An 18,429-nucleotide genomic window follows, 5' to 3' on the forward strand; every position below is an offset into this window, starting at 1 on the left:
GTTTCTGGCAACAGTCTATTACTCAAAGGATAGATGCATTTCCAGCTTCCATTTCCCCCAAAGTTAACTGTACTCTCAGCAGCCCATGCAATATACATAATTTATGCCTCCCATCTGACAACACGGCAAAACCTCTGGGGTTGGATCCAGGTAGCTGAGATTTGTAGCTTTCTTCTCATGCTTAAGAAGATCAGCTCTGTCTGGAGCATACTCTTCTTTCCTTCTACCTACTTTGACCTGGTAAATATACCTATCGGTCCATTTTCTGCCTAGACATCCCTGTGCCCAGGGGGTTTGCCGAACTCCATGCTGGAGGTAGCATCTCCCTGCTGTGCCTTTCTCTGTTGATCCAGCTATAACGGCTTGATTGATTTGCTCCCCTGTCACACTTTGAAGGCCCCACAGGAACAGGCAGTATCTCACATGGCCATGTCCTCCCCGGTATTAACCAGAGGGCCAGACCCAGAGACATAGCTCACTGAGCATGGAAGCAGGGAAGAGGGAGGTAGCAAAGTGGGGGTAGGGGGATCCTGTGAATCCATAAAGGAACAGTGGTCATACAGGTGACCGCAGAAAAGTTTCTGCTGCAGTTTTGCATTTACATAATGTAGGGATAAAGCTTGAATGCACATCAGTCATCCTCATTGCTCGGTCAGACAGGGCCCATGAAGAAAGCAAACTTTTCTAGGTGTGTAAACTGGAAGGAATTTAATTCAGGAGACCGGGTGCTTATAAAATGATTGGAAGGTTAACAGAACCGGCACTAGGCTAAGCCTCAGGCTAAGACTCTAGAATAATCCAGAGCTGACCCTCCTGCTCACTCTGAGACCTCTCTGGAGCAACTAAGAATCAAGAACCTCCCCCTCCTGAAGCCTCTTCAGACATCCCAGAAGGTGTACAATGCAGACCTGAAGTCTGCAGCAGAGATGCTTCACACCTCCACAAGGGTGCTGGGCGGTGGAAATAGTGACAGACCCAGCCAGTAAACAATCTGCTCTGTGTCTACTTTCCAGTCTTGCATAAGTGCATCTAATTGGTGTAAGCTAATTCAATCCAGGCTCTTATCCGCAAGCTCATCTTGGAAATGTAGTTTTCACTTTCCAACCTCTCTCTCTCAAAGGAGGAGGGGGGTGGATGCATGTTGAAGGTGCACATTTTAAACTCTTTATCTGAGCTATTCAGTATGGTAGCCTCTAGCCACATATCGCTTCTCAAATATGAACTTAAATTATAATGAACGAAAGAGAAAAATTCCTTAATCATCCTGGTCATCTTTCAAGTCGTCGGTGTTCTCATGTGGCTGATGGCTTCCATTTTGGAGTGCTGCCAGGTTGTACACCCACGGTCATATTGTGTTCTATTGGACAGAACTGACCTAGGTGATGTGAGGTATTCCCTTTCTCTGCATTTATATTGGCTCTCAAATTATGTTCACATGTTATGCAATGGAGCAGCTGATGGAGAGTGGGTAAAGGAGAGAGCAAAGCGTTAACCTAACAGCATTCAGTTAGCTGGCGTGTGAAACTCCAAACAGTGAGCTGAGGAGACTTCTTTGGTTGGGTCTTAGTTGTGTGTTTCAGGTCAGAGGAGCTCTGAGGGGAAACAAGTCTGCCTTACTCACAGTGTGAAGGAGGCGGCTCAAGACCCCGTGCACACACAGTCTCCTGCAGGACGAGGGTAATTGGACAAACTGTCATTCCCAAAGACTCACTGAGTTTGTCCATGCTGCTGGTTTGGGTTGTGTTCACAAGTAGCTTTACTTATTATTTTATTATAATAGAATTCCATTGGAAAGAAGAGCCTCAAAATCACTCTTTTTCATGAGAAGGGAGAGCAAAATTAAATACACAAGTGAGACTGTGCAAGTGCCAAGTTTGGGTGAAAGGCCACATGGGTTCTATTTTAAATAGGATTTTCCATCCATAAGTAATATATATTCTCCATCTCAACGTTTCCTTTTCAGCTTCTGGGAAGTTATGAATATTCTTCTATCTCGTTAATTTGGACCTACCACATAGTGCCAAATTGAATGGATTTGGTCAAGGATGCACTAATGTCTTAGAAGGTGCTTTTATGTTGACAATGCTGGGGTGATTTGATTTGGCAAGGGAGACAGGAAACATGAAAGTCCTCGTGAGATTTGGCCCCTCTGTCTTTTCTAGAGCACGCCAAGCCCTCCCTGTGTTTGATGGGCCAGATGCCCCAGCCACACAGAGAAATATTAAGCTGTCAGTGTGGCCAGCTGCTTCTGTCTGAAAAGGATCAGCATGGCTACTGCCGCTGATTTGTCTTACTGTAAGGACATGTTTCATTTTAGATTCTCTCTGAGAACATATTATAATCTCTCACCTCTCAAACAAAAAGTATTAAATCTTCAAAATTAATAAGCTGACAGTATATATCTACCTACGCATTCTTATGTACTGCTGGTATAAACATCTCATTAACTTACAAGCAGGCATTATAAATAAAACTGGCCCCGAAGTAGTTCTGTAAGATACTACATAGAGCAAAATCCGATTCTTCCTGTGACTTATGCCGCATTGTATAAGGTCAGTAGTACAAGAGGAAAGAAAAATAAAACAGCCCTGTGGGACAAACAATTAACACTGTTCTCCAAAATTATCAGTGCAATGGATTTCTTAGGAATTGTGCATTGCCTAGAAAATGTTTAGAAAACATCGTATGTAGATGCAAGGAAAAGAGTTAGATTTACATAAGCTTTTGAACATAGTATGGGTTGAGAGAAATCATAATCTCCATCTAAGTTGTCTCCTGTCATGAAGTTGGAGTTCTTTAACCTTGGGACTCAGTGATGGCAGACACATGCCGTGCAGGTTAAATTCTGGCTGTCTAAGTTCAAGGAATGCTGAGACTGATGATTCCAGATGAGTTAGGCAGAGTCTGATCTACTGAAAGCTTGTGATTCGGGGTACATAAGGCACTTCTCCTTAATTCCACCTCTTAGAACTGGCTAATGGCTCTGCCAAGTGTCTTGAGTTAATTTGATTCTCTGGAGGTCAGTATTGCAGAAAGCTGAGTGATTGAACTGATGGCAGTGGACACAGATGCCTACAACTAAACTATAATTTTTTTTTTTTTAAGAAGGGCAGGTGTGTGAAATTATACAGAGATAATATTTTCTAGCTGTTGATTTTTTGGGGGGAACTTTGGTGATGTATACATTTTTCCCCCAAAGGCAAAGCTGATATCATTTATTGGTGCTTTACTCCCCAATAAATTTCCCACTGAGGCTCAGTCCTATACCATTTCCCTTTATTTTTAGGGAAATGTTTGCCTTAGGATGTAAGCTTCAAGTGAGGATAGGGCACCTAGTGCCTTGGCCAAACATCTACATCTCCTATCTCCTTGGCCAAACATCTACATCAGCTTTTTCCCCTCCCTGGACTTTATTTAATAAACATTGCTGGATTCTGCTGATTTTAGAATGCATGTATGAATTTAGGCAAGAAGAAAAAATACTACTGGAAGCTAATAATTTTTCAAGACATGTCATCTAATGATTTATAACTGAAAAAGAAGCATACTATACTCATTCCTCTTTTCATTGTTAGGAACATTTTTCTCTCATGTTATAAGAAGGGCTTATCTAGTACTAAGGAGATTGGCATCTTTTAAGAGGCAGATTGGACTGCAGTGCTGGATGAACTTGTTTCCTATGTGTTTTGCTGTAAAAACTAAGACAAAGAGGCAGGAGGATTGGAGTCACTATACAATATGACTACACCAAAGCAAACCTATGGCAGTTAAACTGGAGTCTCCAAGGGGACAGAGAAGCTACTCTAGTCCCTGTGCTTTAGAGCGTCTGAGACTGGGTAAGCAAACTGCTTGTAAAACCTATTGGATCCAACTTTACAGGGCTTAGAAAGTTCCAGGTTGCATCTCTTCTTAGTTCATCACTTCTGTGGGGCAGTAAGCCATCCAGGCATTATCAGTCAGTATAAAGTCTCAGATATGAAGCATTTGTCTCTAAAGTTCTACTCCTTCCTATAATCTTCTTGATGGGCACCTTCTTTTTGCATATCCTTCTGCTCCTGGAACCATGTCCATAGTAGTTTTGTTGTGGTGGTGGTGGTTGTTTTTTTGCATGGGCAGGCACTGGGAATCGAACCTGGGTCTCCGGCATGGCAGGAGATTCTGCCACTGAGCCACCATCACACCGCCACATAGTAGGTTTTTAATGATGCTTGCTGAAGAGGTGAGAAAATTTAATCTTAATCCAAGTTTCAAGCTATTTGGTGGGTATTGAGTCTAAAAGAGAGTTAAAGTTTTTCCTTGTGAATTACTTTTAATTTCTAACTTTACTAAAAAGACACTTCAAGCTTACATAAAAGTTGTGAGAATAGAACAAGTAACTTTCATAGGCCCTTCATCTAGATCACGGCTCAGCAAGGGTTGAAGAGTAAATATTTTAAGCTTTGTGGACCAAAGTCTCACAAAACAGCCATTGATGAATGGGCATAACTGAGTCCCTTAAAACTTTATTCTCAGAAAACAGTTGACAGGCAGGATTTTGCCCATGGGTTGTAGTTTATCGGCCCCAATCTAGATTTACCAATCCTTAACTATTTTTGGTGCCGTATTTGCTTTACTACACACACATATATATATATACACACACATACTTGTACACGTATGTTCTTAGCATTGTTTTTTCAAACCATTTAAAATTAAGTTACAGGCATCCTGACTGCTTATGCCTAATTAATTCAGCCTGCATCTCTCATGAAAAGTAAATTCTCTTCCATGGCTAGCATTCCATCATTAAATTTAACATAGATGTAATAGTGTTATCTAAAATGCAGATCATATTTCTATTTCACCAATCATCCCAATGATGTGCTTTATCATATTTTGTCTGATTCCAGATTCAATACAGCATCTTTATCTTTAACAGCAGGGATATTTTTGAAGAGTTGTGGCCAGCTGCTTTGCAGAAGGTCCCTCAGTCTGACTTTGGGTGGCATTTCCTCATGGTGGATGCAGGCCCTGCACTTTGGGACAGGAGAGGGCCTGGAAGATGCTGTTTCCTTCCCGGGGGTCAGTTCAGGAGGCAGACTTGGGGCTTTTTCCCCATTATTGGGAAGCTTAAATTGATCACGTTGTTAATGTGTTCTCCACAAGCAACCTTTAGAATTATTTTTTTTTTTAATATTTGAGCAATATGCCTGTGAATATTATTTGAAACCTCAGGGGACTCTACTAAAATGCCTTAGAAGATCAGCGTGGGAAAAAATCTGGGTGCTAAGAAGACACGCTTCGTTTTCACTGAAAGAGAATTTCTTGACGTACCTATTTCAAGAGACTTTATGATTTGCATAATGGTGTACTTGAAATGAAAATTGCAGTGGGCATGGTCTATGATAATAACCATCTTGATTCAGTTCTTTTCTCCATGTGAGTTTGATTTCTAAACACACTTTCACTGAAACTAAAAGGACTCTGGATGTTGGCATTCCCTTTATTGTAAAAAGTAGGTTGTGATAAAATGAGGCCCAGATTTTTTGATAAACATCACGATTGGAGTGTAATTATGCTTTGAGTGTTTCAGAGCAAGTTGATTTGTGATATGAAATGGCTTAAGTGTAATATTTTTCGTGGCCTGGCATGCTAATCTTCTGTAGTATGGGCTCCAGTGATTGTTCGACTGCATTTTTGCAGGCTGTTTGCCAAAAGGTTTCATTATTTTGGCAAGATACATTGTACATTTTGACAACTGGTTGTAACAATTTCTTTACCGGTAATTTAGAGCTGGAGGGAGTCCATGAACACTTCTTAAGACAGTAGGATGCACGTGTTTCAAGAGATATATTGGGGAAAAAACAATAACTTCCATCCAAAGCATAGATCTGCTGTTTCCCAGGGAAACCTGCTGTTATTAATTCAGAATCCAGAAATGTTCGTTGGGAACTTTTGTTGATAGCATTATTATATGCTGTGGATGTATATACCAGTATGCAAAATTGGACTTTTTGTAGAACCCAAAACTTTTCCTTATATCCAGGTAGCAATCCTGGCAAAAATTTAAAGTGAGCCATTATTTAATACACCTTTTAAGGTTATTCAATGGAAAATAGTTTTGTGACAGCACAGTATGGGCAACAGTGCACAGTGCTCTAACCTCGACCTTTTCCTTCTTTCTGGCCCCCCGTGAGCATATTCCCACTCCTCCAGCCATATTTTGTCAAGAAATTTGGCCACTTTACTACAATTATTGGAACATGCTTCAGAGAATGAAATTAAAAGCAATTTTAATTTATTCTCTAATTAAAAGGTAAGTAGTGGGGAAAGATGAAAAAACTAAAGTGAATTTTGCCAGTCATTTCCCTGGAAATGGAGGGGAATCAGATTCACTGAGTGGTTACTATATACAGGTACTTTACTTTAAACTTTATGAAGTTTATTTCAAAGAAATTGTCTTGGGAAAATATTGTATTATACTCTTAGGTGTCCGAAACCTAGTTCAGAGAGGCTAAAATAAAGCTTGAATCGAACAAAAGTGTCTAGCAAGAAGTAGATCAGGGATTATCCTCCACAGTAGTCCATCTCCAAAGCTCCATGCACTTTCTCTTGCCCTCAGACTCAGTTATTATCCTTTTCCACGTCCCATCCCTGGGCAGTGTGCTGCTTTCTTTCCACTCAAGCTTGGCCACAGAATTGTCCCTGAAATGGGTCACGTACCTGGCTAATCAGCACATTGGAAAACCAACTGGCTGGGTTTAGAAGTGGGTTTCCTCAAGGCCATTGCAATTCATCCCTGGTCTGTTGCCCCATCCCAGACCCTTCCTTCCTCTGAGCTGAGCAGGGAAACCTCAGGGCCTGGCAGTGACATAGAAGGCGCTGCGGCCCTCAGCCCCCTGCCGGGCTCTACCTCTGTCACTGTACAGACCTGCACTTGAGGGTGCTTCCTGCAGGCTCGGTCCCCCGAAGAGGCCCTCCGCTCCAGCGCTCAGGGCGTTGTGGACAGAGGGGAGCTAATGACTCTCTGTCCTGAGTGCCAGGGCTCCTTAATGAAGTCCAGCGACTCTCTTCCAAGCCTGTTGTCGTCTCCTGTCTCTCCTTCCCCTTTAGCAGTCATGCCCCACTCTCTCCTCTCCTGCATGCAATGCCGTCTAGTTCCCAAATCTATTTACTGTTGCTCAACTTCTACTCATCCTTCCGAGCTAATCCTAGGGCCCCAGTTCTGGGATGCCCTCTACAGTTGCCGTATTTGAATGACAGTATCACTTTTATTTCTTATGGTGTGTTCTTCTATAACTTATTTAGATTCTTCTTTGCTTTAGGCTTATTTATCTACAGTTTTTTCCTCCCATAGGAGATTATATACTACCTCCAGGCAGAAAAAAATTTTGTCACATTTTTTTTATCTTAATGACTAGAAGGTTATTTTGTCCCCCTAGAAATATTAATCCATCTTTGTTATTTTAAACATGCTGATTTGAACAGGTTGTAAAATACAGATTGCTGGATGCTTTGCTTTGGTGTAGGTTCTATTAATGTAGCATGATGTAATTACGGGTTATGCTTCCGGGATTGCTAGGCACATGTGAAAACTTAAATCTGATGGCCACCTTTTTGTTTAAATTCAGAATTGTTTGGAATTGCTATCTAGGTAATATAATTTCAGTTGATGTACTTTTATGAACGTGGTTAAGTGTAAGGTATAAAATTCTGTGCTGAACTTGCCGGACAGTGGATTCCGAAGCAGTGTCAATGATTTCTGTTAGTACTTTAGCTCTTCCATGTATCTTTCTCTGTGGTATTAATACTCAGTCTTTCTTGGATTATGTAATTATTTGGGGAATTTGGAACGCTTAACACATTCTAGAACGGAATCATCTCTGGGATCATAACAATTTAGTTAATCCCAAAGATTTGCAAAGTACTTTTCAGGCTGCAAATCCCTTTCACATGCATTTTCTTATTAAGCTTATGCAGTCATGTGGCATAAACAAGGCAGTGCTATATGATGGAAATAACATTGTTTTAAGTGTACAAAAGTGTGAGTTCAAATCTTCACTCCTCTAGTCACTAGCTTTGTTCCCTTAACCTCTCTAAACTGCAGTTTCACTTCTAAAATGGGCAAATAAGAGTACACAATTTAGAAACTTCCACAAGTTGTTTTTATTATGCAGTTCTGTGCTGATTTGAAGCTATTTTGTGCCCCAGAAAAGGTCACGTTCTTTTAATCCATTCTTTTTGGGTATAGACCTATTGTGGGTAGGATCTTTTGGTTAAGTTTTTTCAAATGAGATATGACCCACCCCATTCAAGGTGGGTCATAATCCTTTACTAGAGTCCTTTATAAGGGGATAAAGGACATAAAATGTCGAGAAAGCTCAGAGAGAAACACCCAGAGAAGTTTGGAGAGAGTTTAAGACAAAAGACCTGGATGAGAGAACTCACAGAAGCTCAGAGAGAGGCTACTGGAACCAGAGCTGAAAGCAACAAAACCCTGCCGTGAAGAACCAGCCTTGCTAACAGTGGAACCCCAGATGCCAGCAGCCTGTCTTCAGAGATGGTATCATCCTGTTGATGCCTTGCTTGGGCATTTTCACAGCCTTAGAACTGTATATTTGCAAAGTAATAAGTTGTCATTCTAAAAGCTAACCCATTTCTGGTATGTTGTGTTCCTCCAGCTTTAATTTACATACATTTGTGAAAGTTCTCACTCTTTGGTGATTATTGATAACTGGCTTCATTCTATTGTGATCTGAGAAGGTGCTTTGAATAATTTTGATGTTTTCACATTTATGAAGACCTATTTTGCACCCTAGTATATGATTTATCTTGGAGAATGTTCCATGAGCACTAGAGAAAAATGTGGGGTGTAATGACTTATGTATATGTCTGTTAGGTCTAATTCATTTATCAGTTGTTTAACTTCTCTGCTTCCTTGTTGATCTTCTATCTGGTTGTTCTGTCTAAGAGGAGAGTAGTGTATTGAAGACTCCTACTATTATCATTGAAACATCTATCGCTCCCTTCAGTTTTGCCAATGTCTGTCTCGTGCTTTGGAGCTCCTTGATTGGGAGCATAAACATTTATGATTGTTATTTCTTCTTGGTGAATTATCCCTTTTATTAATGTATAGTGTCCTTCTTTGTTTCTATGTTTAAAGTCTATTTTGTCTGATATTAGTATAGCTACTCCTGCTTTCTTTTGGTTACAACTTGCATGGAACATCTTTTTCCATCCTTTCACTTTTAATCTATTTATATCCTTATGTCTAAGAAGATTTTATAAGCAGCATATATCTGGATTATATTTGTTAATCCATTCTGCCACTCTGTATCTATTAATTGGAAAGTTTAGTCCAAAAACATTCAAAGTTATTACTGAAAAGGCATTTCTTGAATCCACCATCCTATCCTTTGGATTTTGGTTTTCAGATCTGTGTATTCTTTTCCCTCTATCTCTTTTTATCCTTTAAATTACCCTTACTGGTACTCTTTAATTCTGTCCCTTCCTCCAGACATCCCTCTCCTGTCTTTTTTTTCCCAAGTGGCCGAACTCCCTTTTGTATTTTTTGGAAGGCCGGTCTCTTGTTGACGTATTCTTTCAGGATTTCTTTGTCTGTGAAAATTTAATCTCCTTCAGTTTTTTGTTTGTTTGTTTCTTTTTTGCATGGGCAGGCACCAGGAATGAAACCCAGGTCTCTGGCATGGCAGGTGAGAATTCTGCCTGCTGAGCCACTGTGGTCCACCCTCTCCTTCAGTTTTGAAGGACAATTTGGCTGGGTACAGAATTCTTGGCTGAACATCTTTCTCTTTCAGGATCTCAAATATATCATACCACTGACTTCTCACTTCCATAGTGCCAGTTGAGTAGTCTGAACTCATTCTTACATGGTTTCCCTTGCATGTATTAGGTTGTTTTTCTCTTGCCACCTTCAGGATTTTCTGCTCTCTTCAACTTTTGACAGACGGTTAGTATGTATGTTGGGGGAGGCCTATTTGGAGTTTGTTGGGCTTCTTTGATTGGCGTATTTATGTCCTTTATAGGGATTGAGAAGTTTTCCCCCATTTTATCCTCAACTAATCTTCCTAGCCCTTTACTTTTCTCTTCTCCTTCTGGGATACTGGTGATTCTTACATTTGTGCACCTTGTCTTGTCAATCATTTCCTTGAGATCCAATTCAAATTTTTCAATCTTTTTTCCATTTGCTGTTTTGAGTGTCGAAATCAGTTGTCCTATCCTCTAGTTCACTTATTCTTTCTTTTGCCTCTTCATATCTGGGCTGTTGTGTGTCTCTAGTATGTTTTTTATTTGATCTACAGCATATTTAATCTGTGTGATATCTCCTTATTTTTCTATCCTTTCAAATTTGTCTTTATGCTCTTCTGGTGTCTTCTTGATCTCCATTATGTCATTAGACATCCCATTTATTTTTTATAGTAAGTTTATCTGAACATCTCTGATTCATTGTTCCAAAATCTGTCTCTCATCTGGTGTTTTACTTTGGTGGTTAAGCTGGGCTCTATCTGCATCTTTTTTTTTTTTTCCCTCTATCTGTATCTTAACATGGTTATTGATCTTCTGTTGTCTTCACGGCCTGTCAATATCTTGATAGGTTTACTTTGTGACCTGGTTTCCTTCAGTAGTCTAAAGCTTTGTATTTGTGGGAGGGATGTGGAGCGGGATGTGGAGCAGGATACAGGATGCGGGGCAGGGCACAATAGTACAGCGATGCATTGCAGTGCAGGTGCAGGCAAAGGTTGGGGGTGCTGTGCTGGTATCATTGCACTGCAGGTGCAGGCAAAGGTTGGGGGTGCTGCGCTGGTAGCATTGCAGTGCAGGTACAGGGAAAGGTTGAGGGTGTGTGCTATTAGCATTGCACTGCAGGTACAGGCAAAGGTTGAGGATGCTGTGCTGGTAGCATTGCAGTGCAGGTACAGGCAAAGGTTGAGGGTGCTGTGCTGGTAGCATTGCAGTGCAGGTACAGGCAAAGGTTGAGGGTGTGTGCTGGTAGCATTGCAGTGCAGGTACAGGCAGAGTTTGCACGTGCTGTGCTGGTAGCATTGCAGTGCAGGTACAGGCAAAGGTTGAGGGTGCTGTGCTGGTAGCATTACAGTGCAGGTACAGGGAAAGGTTGAGGATATGTGCTGGTAGCATTGCAGTGCAGGTACAGGCAAAGGTTGAGGGTGCTGTGCTGGTAGCATTGCAGTGCAGGTACAGGAAAAGGTTGAGGGTGCTGTGCTGGTAGCATTGCAGTGCAGGTACAGGCAAATGGTTGGGGGCCATGTGTATGGGGTGCACCTCAGTCAGATCTTGGAGCGCATGAGCAGGGTGCGGTGTGGGGGACACAGCAGTGAGTGTTTCTAGTCCCAGTCTCCCCATCCCTGCACTCCTGAGGGCTCTGGGCTTCTGTTTGGAAAGGGGCCCGTTAGATTGTTGGCACCAGCAGGACAGTCTCTGGTTCTCTGTGTCTCAGTTCATCTTTTGCAATCAAGGCCTTCCTATGTGGTGTAGAAGACCTTCCTGGGTCATTCCACCCTGGAATTGTCATCTCAGTTACCTTCCCATCCCTTCTCTAATTGTGCCTTTGAGCAGGAACCTATCCTGTTCTGCCATTTTCCCAGAATCTTGGTCCAGCCCTTTTGCACTATTTTGTGCTGTCCTACTCAAAAAGCTTCAGGGCTTTATTTTTGTTTTTTTCTCCCCCTACATCAGCCCCACCCCATCTCTGCCAGGGCAAAAACTCTTAGCATCTTTAACGCTTATTCCAGGTTTCTCTGTGCTGGGGTCATATTTTCAGTAGTCAGAACTTGTTAATGAATTCCACAATTGGAGCTTGGTTGAGCTAAGCCCCTTCCTACTAGTAAAGTCTGTTTAGTCTGTTTACTTTCTCCTTGGGAACCAGGCTGCCATGCCCATGGCGGGTGGGGGCTGCCAGCCTCTGTGGCTGGGGCAATTAACAGTTCTGGGTGGGTTCTCAGCAGATCCAGTTGTCCAGACTGGTGTACGCTGTGTGTCCAGTAACTGATGTAGCCCCAGCAGTCGTTCTGTACTGTTCCTGGCTATTTACTCCCTGCTCTGGAGGACAAACTAAATTCCATACCTCACCAGGCTGCCATCTTGCCCCTGATGCATTCTGCCAGCTTTAGTAAACTGAAACAGGCTCCACTGAACAAATAGCTCTGGAAATGCTCCATAATTTTTAAAGTACCTGGCAGTATTTTATGTATTTATAACCCTTGAACAAGTTAATGCAGAAGACTGCATTCTCATATTTGAATTAGGGTATTGAGGTACAAGAATCTCTGCAGTTTACTCAAGGTTGTAGCAAGCACCTGGCAGGGTCAGGGCTGAAACCAAAGCTTCCCATCCCTCCTCCATTCTGGGCTGGCTGCACCGCATGGTGCGCATAAATCGGTCTTCAGTCTGTTCTCTCATCTGCATCCTCATTCCAGTATGCCTTTTGAAGGACTGTAAAAGGTGAACAGACATACTCCCTATGAAAGAGGAGTGTACTAGCTATTTGAGGTAATGACTTCAGTACAACTCCTAGACTACAAATGAGTTTTAAAAAGTTTTTAAAAGGCAGCATCACTGGTTTCTCTGTGCAGCTGAGGGCACCCAGGTAGCGATGGATGGCGGTGCTGAGCAGTTGTCCCCTGAGCATTGGATGGGTTCTCCAGTTTACCATTTTGCTCATAGTTCCCAAGTGTTCTTAATCTCCCCCTTTTCATACTTATTCATTACTTGCTTGGTCCCTAGAGGCATCTGTGTATGCCAACCCTGGCTACTGGTTATAAAAACATCTGAATTAACTAATTTGTTCAACAAGTACTTATCGAGTTGCTCATATATGCCCAGACTCTTATAGTTAATGTCACAAAATACTGGGCCTCATGAATCTTATATTCTAGTGGACTATTGTATGGACATATTTTAAATTATTGTACATTTTTAATATAGAGAAAATAAACATCTAAGCAAGTGATAAAGAGTGTATCTTTCTCGGCTAGGGAAAAGATCATTGCTGTCTACATGCCAGGAAATGGTAATTGTGATTTTCTTTCTCAACTTAATTTTTTTGTTTCTCAAATTTTAGGTTTTTCTTTTTGTCTTGAAGCAATTGCCTAGGAGATAATCCTTTAGGAGATCCTAAAACTTGAAACCCTCGAATAGTAGCCAATACATTCGGCTGTGATATGTAATAAATTCCAAAGCAATTGTCTGCTCTAGGTGTCGTTTCCCTTGCATTCCTTTCTGTTATGGAGGGGATATTCGGGGCTGCCTTCTTTTGGCAACTCCATTTTATTATTATTTTTTCCTTTCCTGTATGAGGTGTGAGAGAAATTGCTGTCATGTTTTGTTTTGTTGTTTTTTTTTCTTTTTAGCTTTTATTTGGATCCTTTTAACTGGCCAAGAACATTATAAACAAATAGAGCTTTGGACAGATTTATCCTTCAAAGATTTATTCAGATGACTGCAGCCAGGCAGTTCTTGTCAGGTAGTTTTCACAGATGATTATTAAAAGAAAGTGTTGCTTGTCATAAATATTATTTTTAGATACATCTTTAGATATTGCTGATTAATGGTTATTAGAAATGAGGCTAGCATGCAATTACAATAATATTTTAAATAAATTGAGTATACTGATGCTAGACTTGGCAGACAAGAGATTCTGGATTAACTAGAAGATAGGTGTGTTATGTATTATTCCCATTAGCATTTCAGAATTATGGCCAAGTTCTAGTAAATGATACTTGTTTTTTATAAATTATTTGTTCCTCAAGCTGTGTGGAATTGTAGAACTATAAAAGGACTGAATCTTTATTCACTAATGTCTAGGTTTGTGAAAATGCAGCTATGTAGACATGTAGTTGTTTATTTTCATCATTTACATTTATCCCAATAGCAGAGAACAAGAATTATATACTTATTTTGAGGTATTGTTATCCATATGATATTTAACAGTCTCTCATATGGAATAAATACTTTTTGGATGTTTCTCGAATGAAATGACAAGGAATTGACTTGCAGGTAGCTGTGTCTCTGTCCTTGAACCGTTCTCACATCTTACAGTGTGGCCCTGCTATGCGGTAGAACATTTCTCAACCTGAATACAATCTCCAGGAATTTTCAAGCGGCCCATTTATTCATTTCAAATGGTCTTGAGAAGGAATTGAGTCTAGCATACTTATTAAATGACTTTTTAAAATGTTTGCCTAGGAGCCAATGCCTTAAAATAAATAAAGAGCGCTCTGAAGATAAGCCATTGATGCAAGGTTAACGCTTTAAGAAAGTATTGAAATGTGTAAGAACAATAAATTTTTAAACAACATTTCATTGCTGTTTAGAAAAATGGTATTCATTAGAAATGTTGTACTAATGATAAATCATATATTTGTTTTAGATCATGCTTGGGAGAAGTAAACACTAATAAACTTGGGGGAAGATCATATACGTCTTAGAAAATATCATTGAAGAGAACAAGGATTTTTTAAATTAAAGTAATCAGCTGTCCTCATGCCATGAAATGTGCATGTCAGAATCCATTGTTCATGTTTATTCAATATATTTTAATGGAGTGAGGTTTAGTTTGATTATCAATAGAGATTATAGTTGGGAGATGCTTCTGAATTCATTCAGGTAAAGACATAAGTTATCAACTCTGTATACACATGCACTGTATACACATACACACCTATACATATACATATGTTCAGTGCAATGCAGTTTTCACTCAATGACTTTTAGAAGATATACAGAAAAGGTAGTCCCATATTGCCAATTTAAGAGAAAGTTAATTTTAAAATTTATGAGAAAAAAATTCCCCTGACAAAGTATTGCTGAATAAAAATATTTCTTATCTAAACTGTCCTGGTTTGATAGTGAATATGAAAACATTTCCTGTTAGTCATCTCCAAACCATGCAACCTTTATTTTCAGTTGTGCTGAAACCTACTATTCTTTTGTCCCAGTTCTGTAATGAGTCTCTTGCTTATATTCATATTAAGTGCAGCTAAACTAATCAAGGAACCAGCAGAATTTCTTAACTCAACCAGGAAGCATGGGGGTTGAAAAGAAAGGACCATAGGTGGATTCTTTTCCTTTTGGTTTTGTTTTTTATCTGTGCTTCCTTTATTTATTTTTATTGTTACTCTCTCCCAGTGTCTGGAGCCGTGCAAGGAACCTTGGGACCTGCGGAAGCATCAGTGCCGAAGTTTCTGTGAGGTAAGAGAGCTACGGTGCATGCCAGTGGTTCTGACAACCTTTGACTTAAATTGAGCAGTGCTCAAATGGGATTATTGGCACGAAAGAACACCCTTTTTCTTCCGCAGTTTGAGAGTTTCATTTTATTTCAAAGTGCGTACACGTGTATGTATAGGTTCGTGTAAATGAGGAAGAAAAAATGCTTTAGCTTTCTTAAAATCTAGTCACTTACTCCTTTCATTATCACTTAACCAGATAATAAGGCTTTTTTTTATCTGTGCGTGAGAGACAGAAAGCTTTTTAAAGGCATACACAGCTGCCACCCTCCAACCCTATAGCTTTTGAGTTGTATCGGTAGTTCTCTACTCATTGACCTTTTCTTGTCATAGAAACAGCCTATACTATTAGTGGCAGGGTTTCCCAACATTCTCATGTGATTTCTCATCCTCTGGGATCCCCGTACACTGGCAAAATGCTAGCCCACTGGTAGTTGTACAAGGCATCTTACGTCACCTGTGTTTTCATTTAGATACTAAAGAGAAGGTATTATCCTGGAGGACAGCTGTCTAGAATCATTGATAGTGCTGAAAAGGGAAAAGAGCTGCTTTGCTGGACTACCTCCTTGAGGGGAAACCAGAGTCTCAGGTTCTGTCCCACTTGCTTAGATGTGGCTAGGGAGACTGGGGCCAGGTGAACTTCCTATTTCCAGACACACTGACTTTTAGAATTGAGAAGAACCTTGAAGTCCATGGGGCCAACATTTGAGAGTCCACTATGGCAAGCCAGATACTCAGGTTGAGTGTTTTGAAAAGTGAACACTTGAGGGTTCCTGGCAGTAGAAGAATGAAGGACTGCTTTGAATTGTACTGGGAGCCAAAGGCCACCTCTTCCAAGGTGACCCAGAGAGCCCCAGAGATCTTGCCCTGACCATGGCAGGTGCTGTTGTGTCTTGGAAGACACCCAGACTCTCTAATGAGAAGGTGAGCTGTGGAACTGGGGTGACAGTTTGTATGGAGCATAAAATGCCTTTATATTCATTGTCTCAGCTGACCTTCCCCTGGAAATAAGGCACAGCCTAGGCCCTTAGAGAACTGCATGTGGAACCCTTGTAGGGCTGGGGAATTGAAGCTCCTCCAGTCATTGGCTTACCCACAGTAAGCCCTCCAGGTGGGAAGTCGGAATCTAAAGTGACCTATACATTATCTTTCTTATCTCAGTTTTATTTGCTGTATTCCTCCTCAGCATTTTATGGCTGGCTTTAAAAATGGTGATTTGTGAACTTTCACACAGTGCTCTGTTGCTAGAAGCACTTGAGACCTGAGGATCAATGTCAAGAAGTCCTTGGAGACATTTCTGTGATTGTAGACATTATAGTGCTGCTGCCTAGAATAATAAACAGGAGGCCTGGCAGATATTCTGAGTTACTTACACAGTTTCTCTCCTACTAACATGCATGACTAATCTGATGAACTGGTGTTGAATCAAATAGAAGGAAAACCCCGCAAATCCTTTATTTTTTTCTTCTTCTCCAATTCAGGCGTTGTCTAGATGCTGGGAATAATGCACTTTCTGCCTTTCCTCAGGGGAGGTGCCATGCTTTCCATCTATCTGTCGTAACAAAAGGTTTTGTCTTCTCAGGGACTCAATCAAAACTTTTCCAGAAAACATAAAATTTTCTTTGTTTTTATATTAGTTATCTCTTGCTTGTAACAAAGTAAACCAAACATAGTAGTTTACCCACCACCCACTTACTAACTCAGAGCCTCTGGGGGTCAGGAGTCCAGGCCTGACTTAGCCTGGCTTCTCTGCCTCAGGCTCTCCCAAGGTTACAGTGAAGCTGTCATCAGGGCTGCGTTCTCATCTGGAGGCACAAATGTGGAGAAACCTCTTCTGAGCTCATGCAAATGTTGGTGGCTGTAGGAGTAAATTGCTCTTTTCTTGCTGTCAGCTGTGGTCTTCTGTCAGCTCCTAGGGGCTGCTTGCAGTTTCTTGCCTATGGCCACCCTCAGGGACAGTTCACAAGTGGTAATTGAAAGGGTCAGAAAGAAGGAAGGTAGACCAGGAAATTTAAAATGGGCGGATTTATTTCTGCACTCCCCAGCAGAGCTCACTGAACCCAAGATGGGGAGAGGTAAGTCCGGGCACGGCTTTGGCGCATGCAGCTTTTAAGGATGGAGGTCAGGTGATGCCTGGAAGGGGCAGTTTGTTAGTTCCGGAAGTCATGTTGGGAGGGGCGACACAGCCTCCGCAGCTCCAGTTGCAGTGCCCTTCCCCGTTTCCCCGACCTAACAGTAATCTGCTTCTTCAGGGCCTCCAGGAGCTCGCGCTCTCACGTATGCTAAGACAGAGCCTTGTACAACAAGCATCCTCACAGAAAAGACATCACTTCACCTCCGCCATGTTCTATGGTTTAGAAACAAGTCACAGGTCTTGCCCCCACACAGGAGGAGGGAGCTTTACCAATGCGGGTCACCCTAGGGTGTATCTCTTACAGGAAGCAAATACAAAGGAGGAAATCAGGTGCCTGAAGACATAGAGCAGGGAAGAGGCACCAGAAATAAAAAACAAAACAAAGCTGATGAATTGACAAAAAAAAAAAAAGAGGAATGAGGCCATCCTTACTTCCTTTTTTATGTTTTTCAAAATGCTTTCCTACTTTTCTATTACACTGTGTTCTATAGACAAACTGTATATCTACATGAGCTAAAATATGCTGCTACACAACGCCGAGGTACAGATGTGCCATGCTGTTTGTTTTATAAACAGAGTATTACTGAATATCAGTGACTCTGGGTTGATATTTTTTTTAATGTGATCCCTGAGGAGGAAGATATAATTGAAGACCATTTGAAAACATTGTCTCTGGAAATTACGACTTGATAGCAGGTTTCTGTAATTGTTATTCCTGCCGCGATAACTGTGAGGTCTTTTGTACAGAATCTGGCTTATTAAAATGGCACTTGTGTTTGGATTGTGATCTGCTCTGGTAGGAAAGGTTAATTGAAATTTGAAAGGTGGGCAAAACAGATGCCTGTTAATATGAGGAAGTTAGACTAGAGAGTTCAGCCCAACAGTCCAATAACTCAGGCCTTGAAGTTGTTTTTATTGTTCTTATGTCTCTGTGGGATTTTTGTTTCAATCTTATTTTACAGTAAATGTCTGACATTTACTTTGTGTCAATTACATTGACACAGGCTGGACCCTGAAAACATTGATTGCCAGTTCAGCAGTTTTGGAGCTGGG

At 41.0% G+C, this 18,429-nt stretch overlaps 1 protein-coding gene across 1 annotated transcript in view; it reads left to right on the forward strand.

Moving 5' to 3' along the window:
• ANOS1 (anosmin 1) overlaps nt 1-18,429 on the forward strand; it is a 170,708-nt gene that overhangs the window by 84,866 nt on the left and 67,413 nt on the right. The window contains exon 3 of the mRNA XM_077146445.1: nt 15,145-15,207. Coding sequence (XP_077002560.1) covers nt 15,145-15,207 — 63 coding nt within the window. The remainder of the gene's footprint in view (nt 1-15,144; nt 15,208-18,429) is intronic.

The sequence above is a fragment of the Tamandua tetradactyla genome, chromosome X, assembly GCF_023851605.1.
Source record: "Tamandua tetradactyla isolate mTamTet1 chromosome X, mTamTet1.pri, whole genome shotgun sequence".
In the NCBI taxonomy this organism is placed as follows: Eukaryota; Metazoa; Chordata; class Mammalia; order Pilosa; family Myrmecophagidae; genus Tamandua; species Tamandua tetradactyla.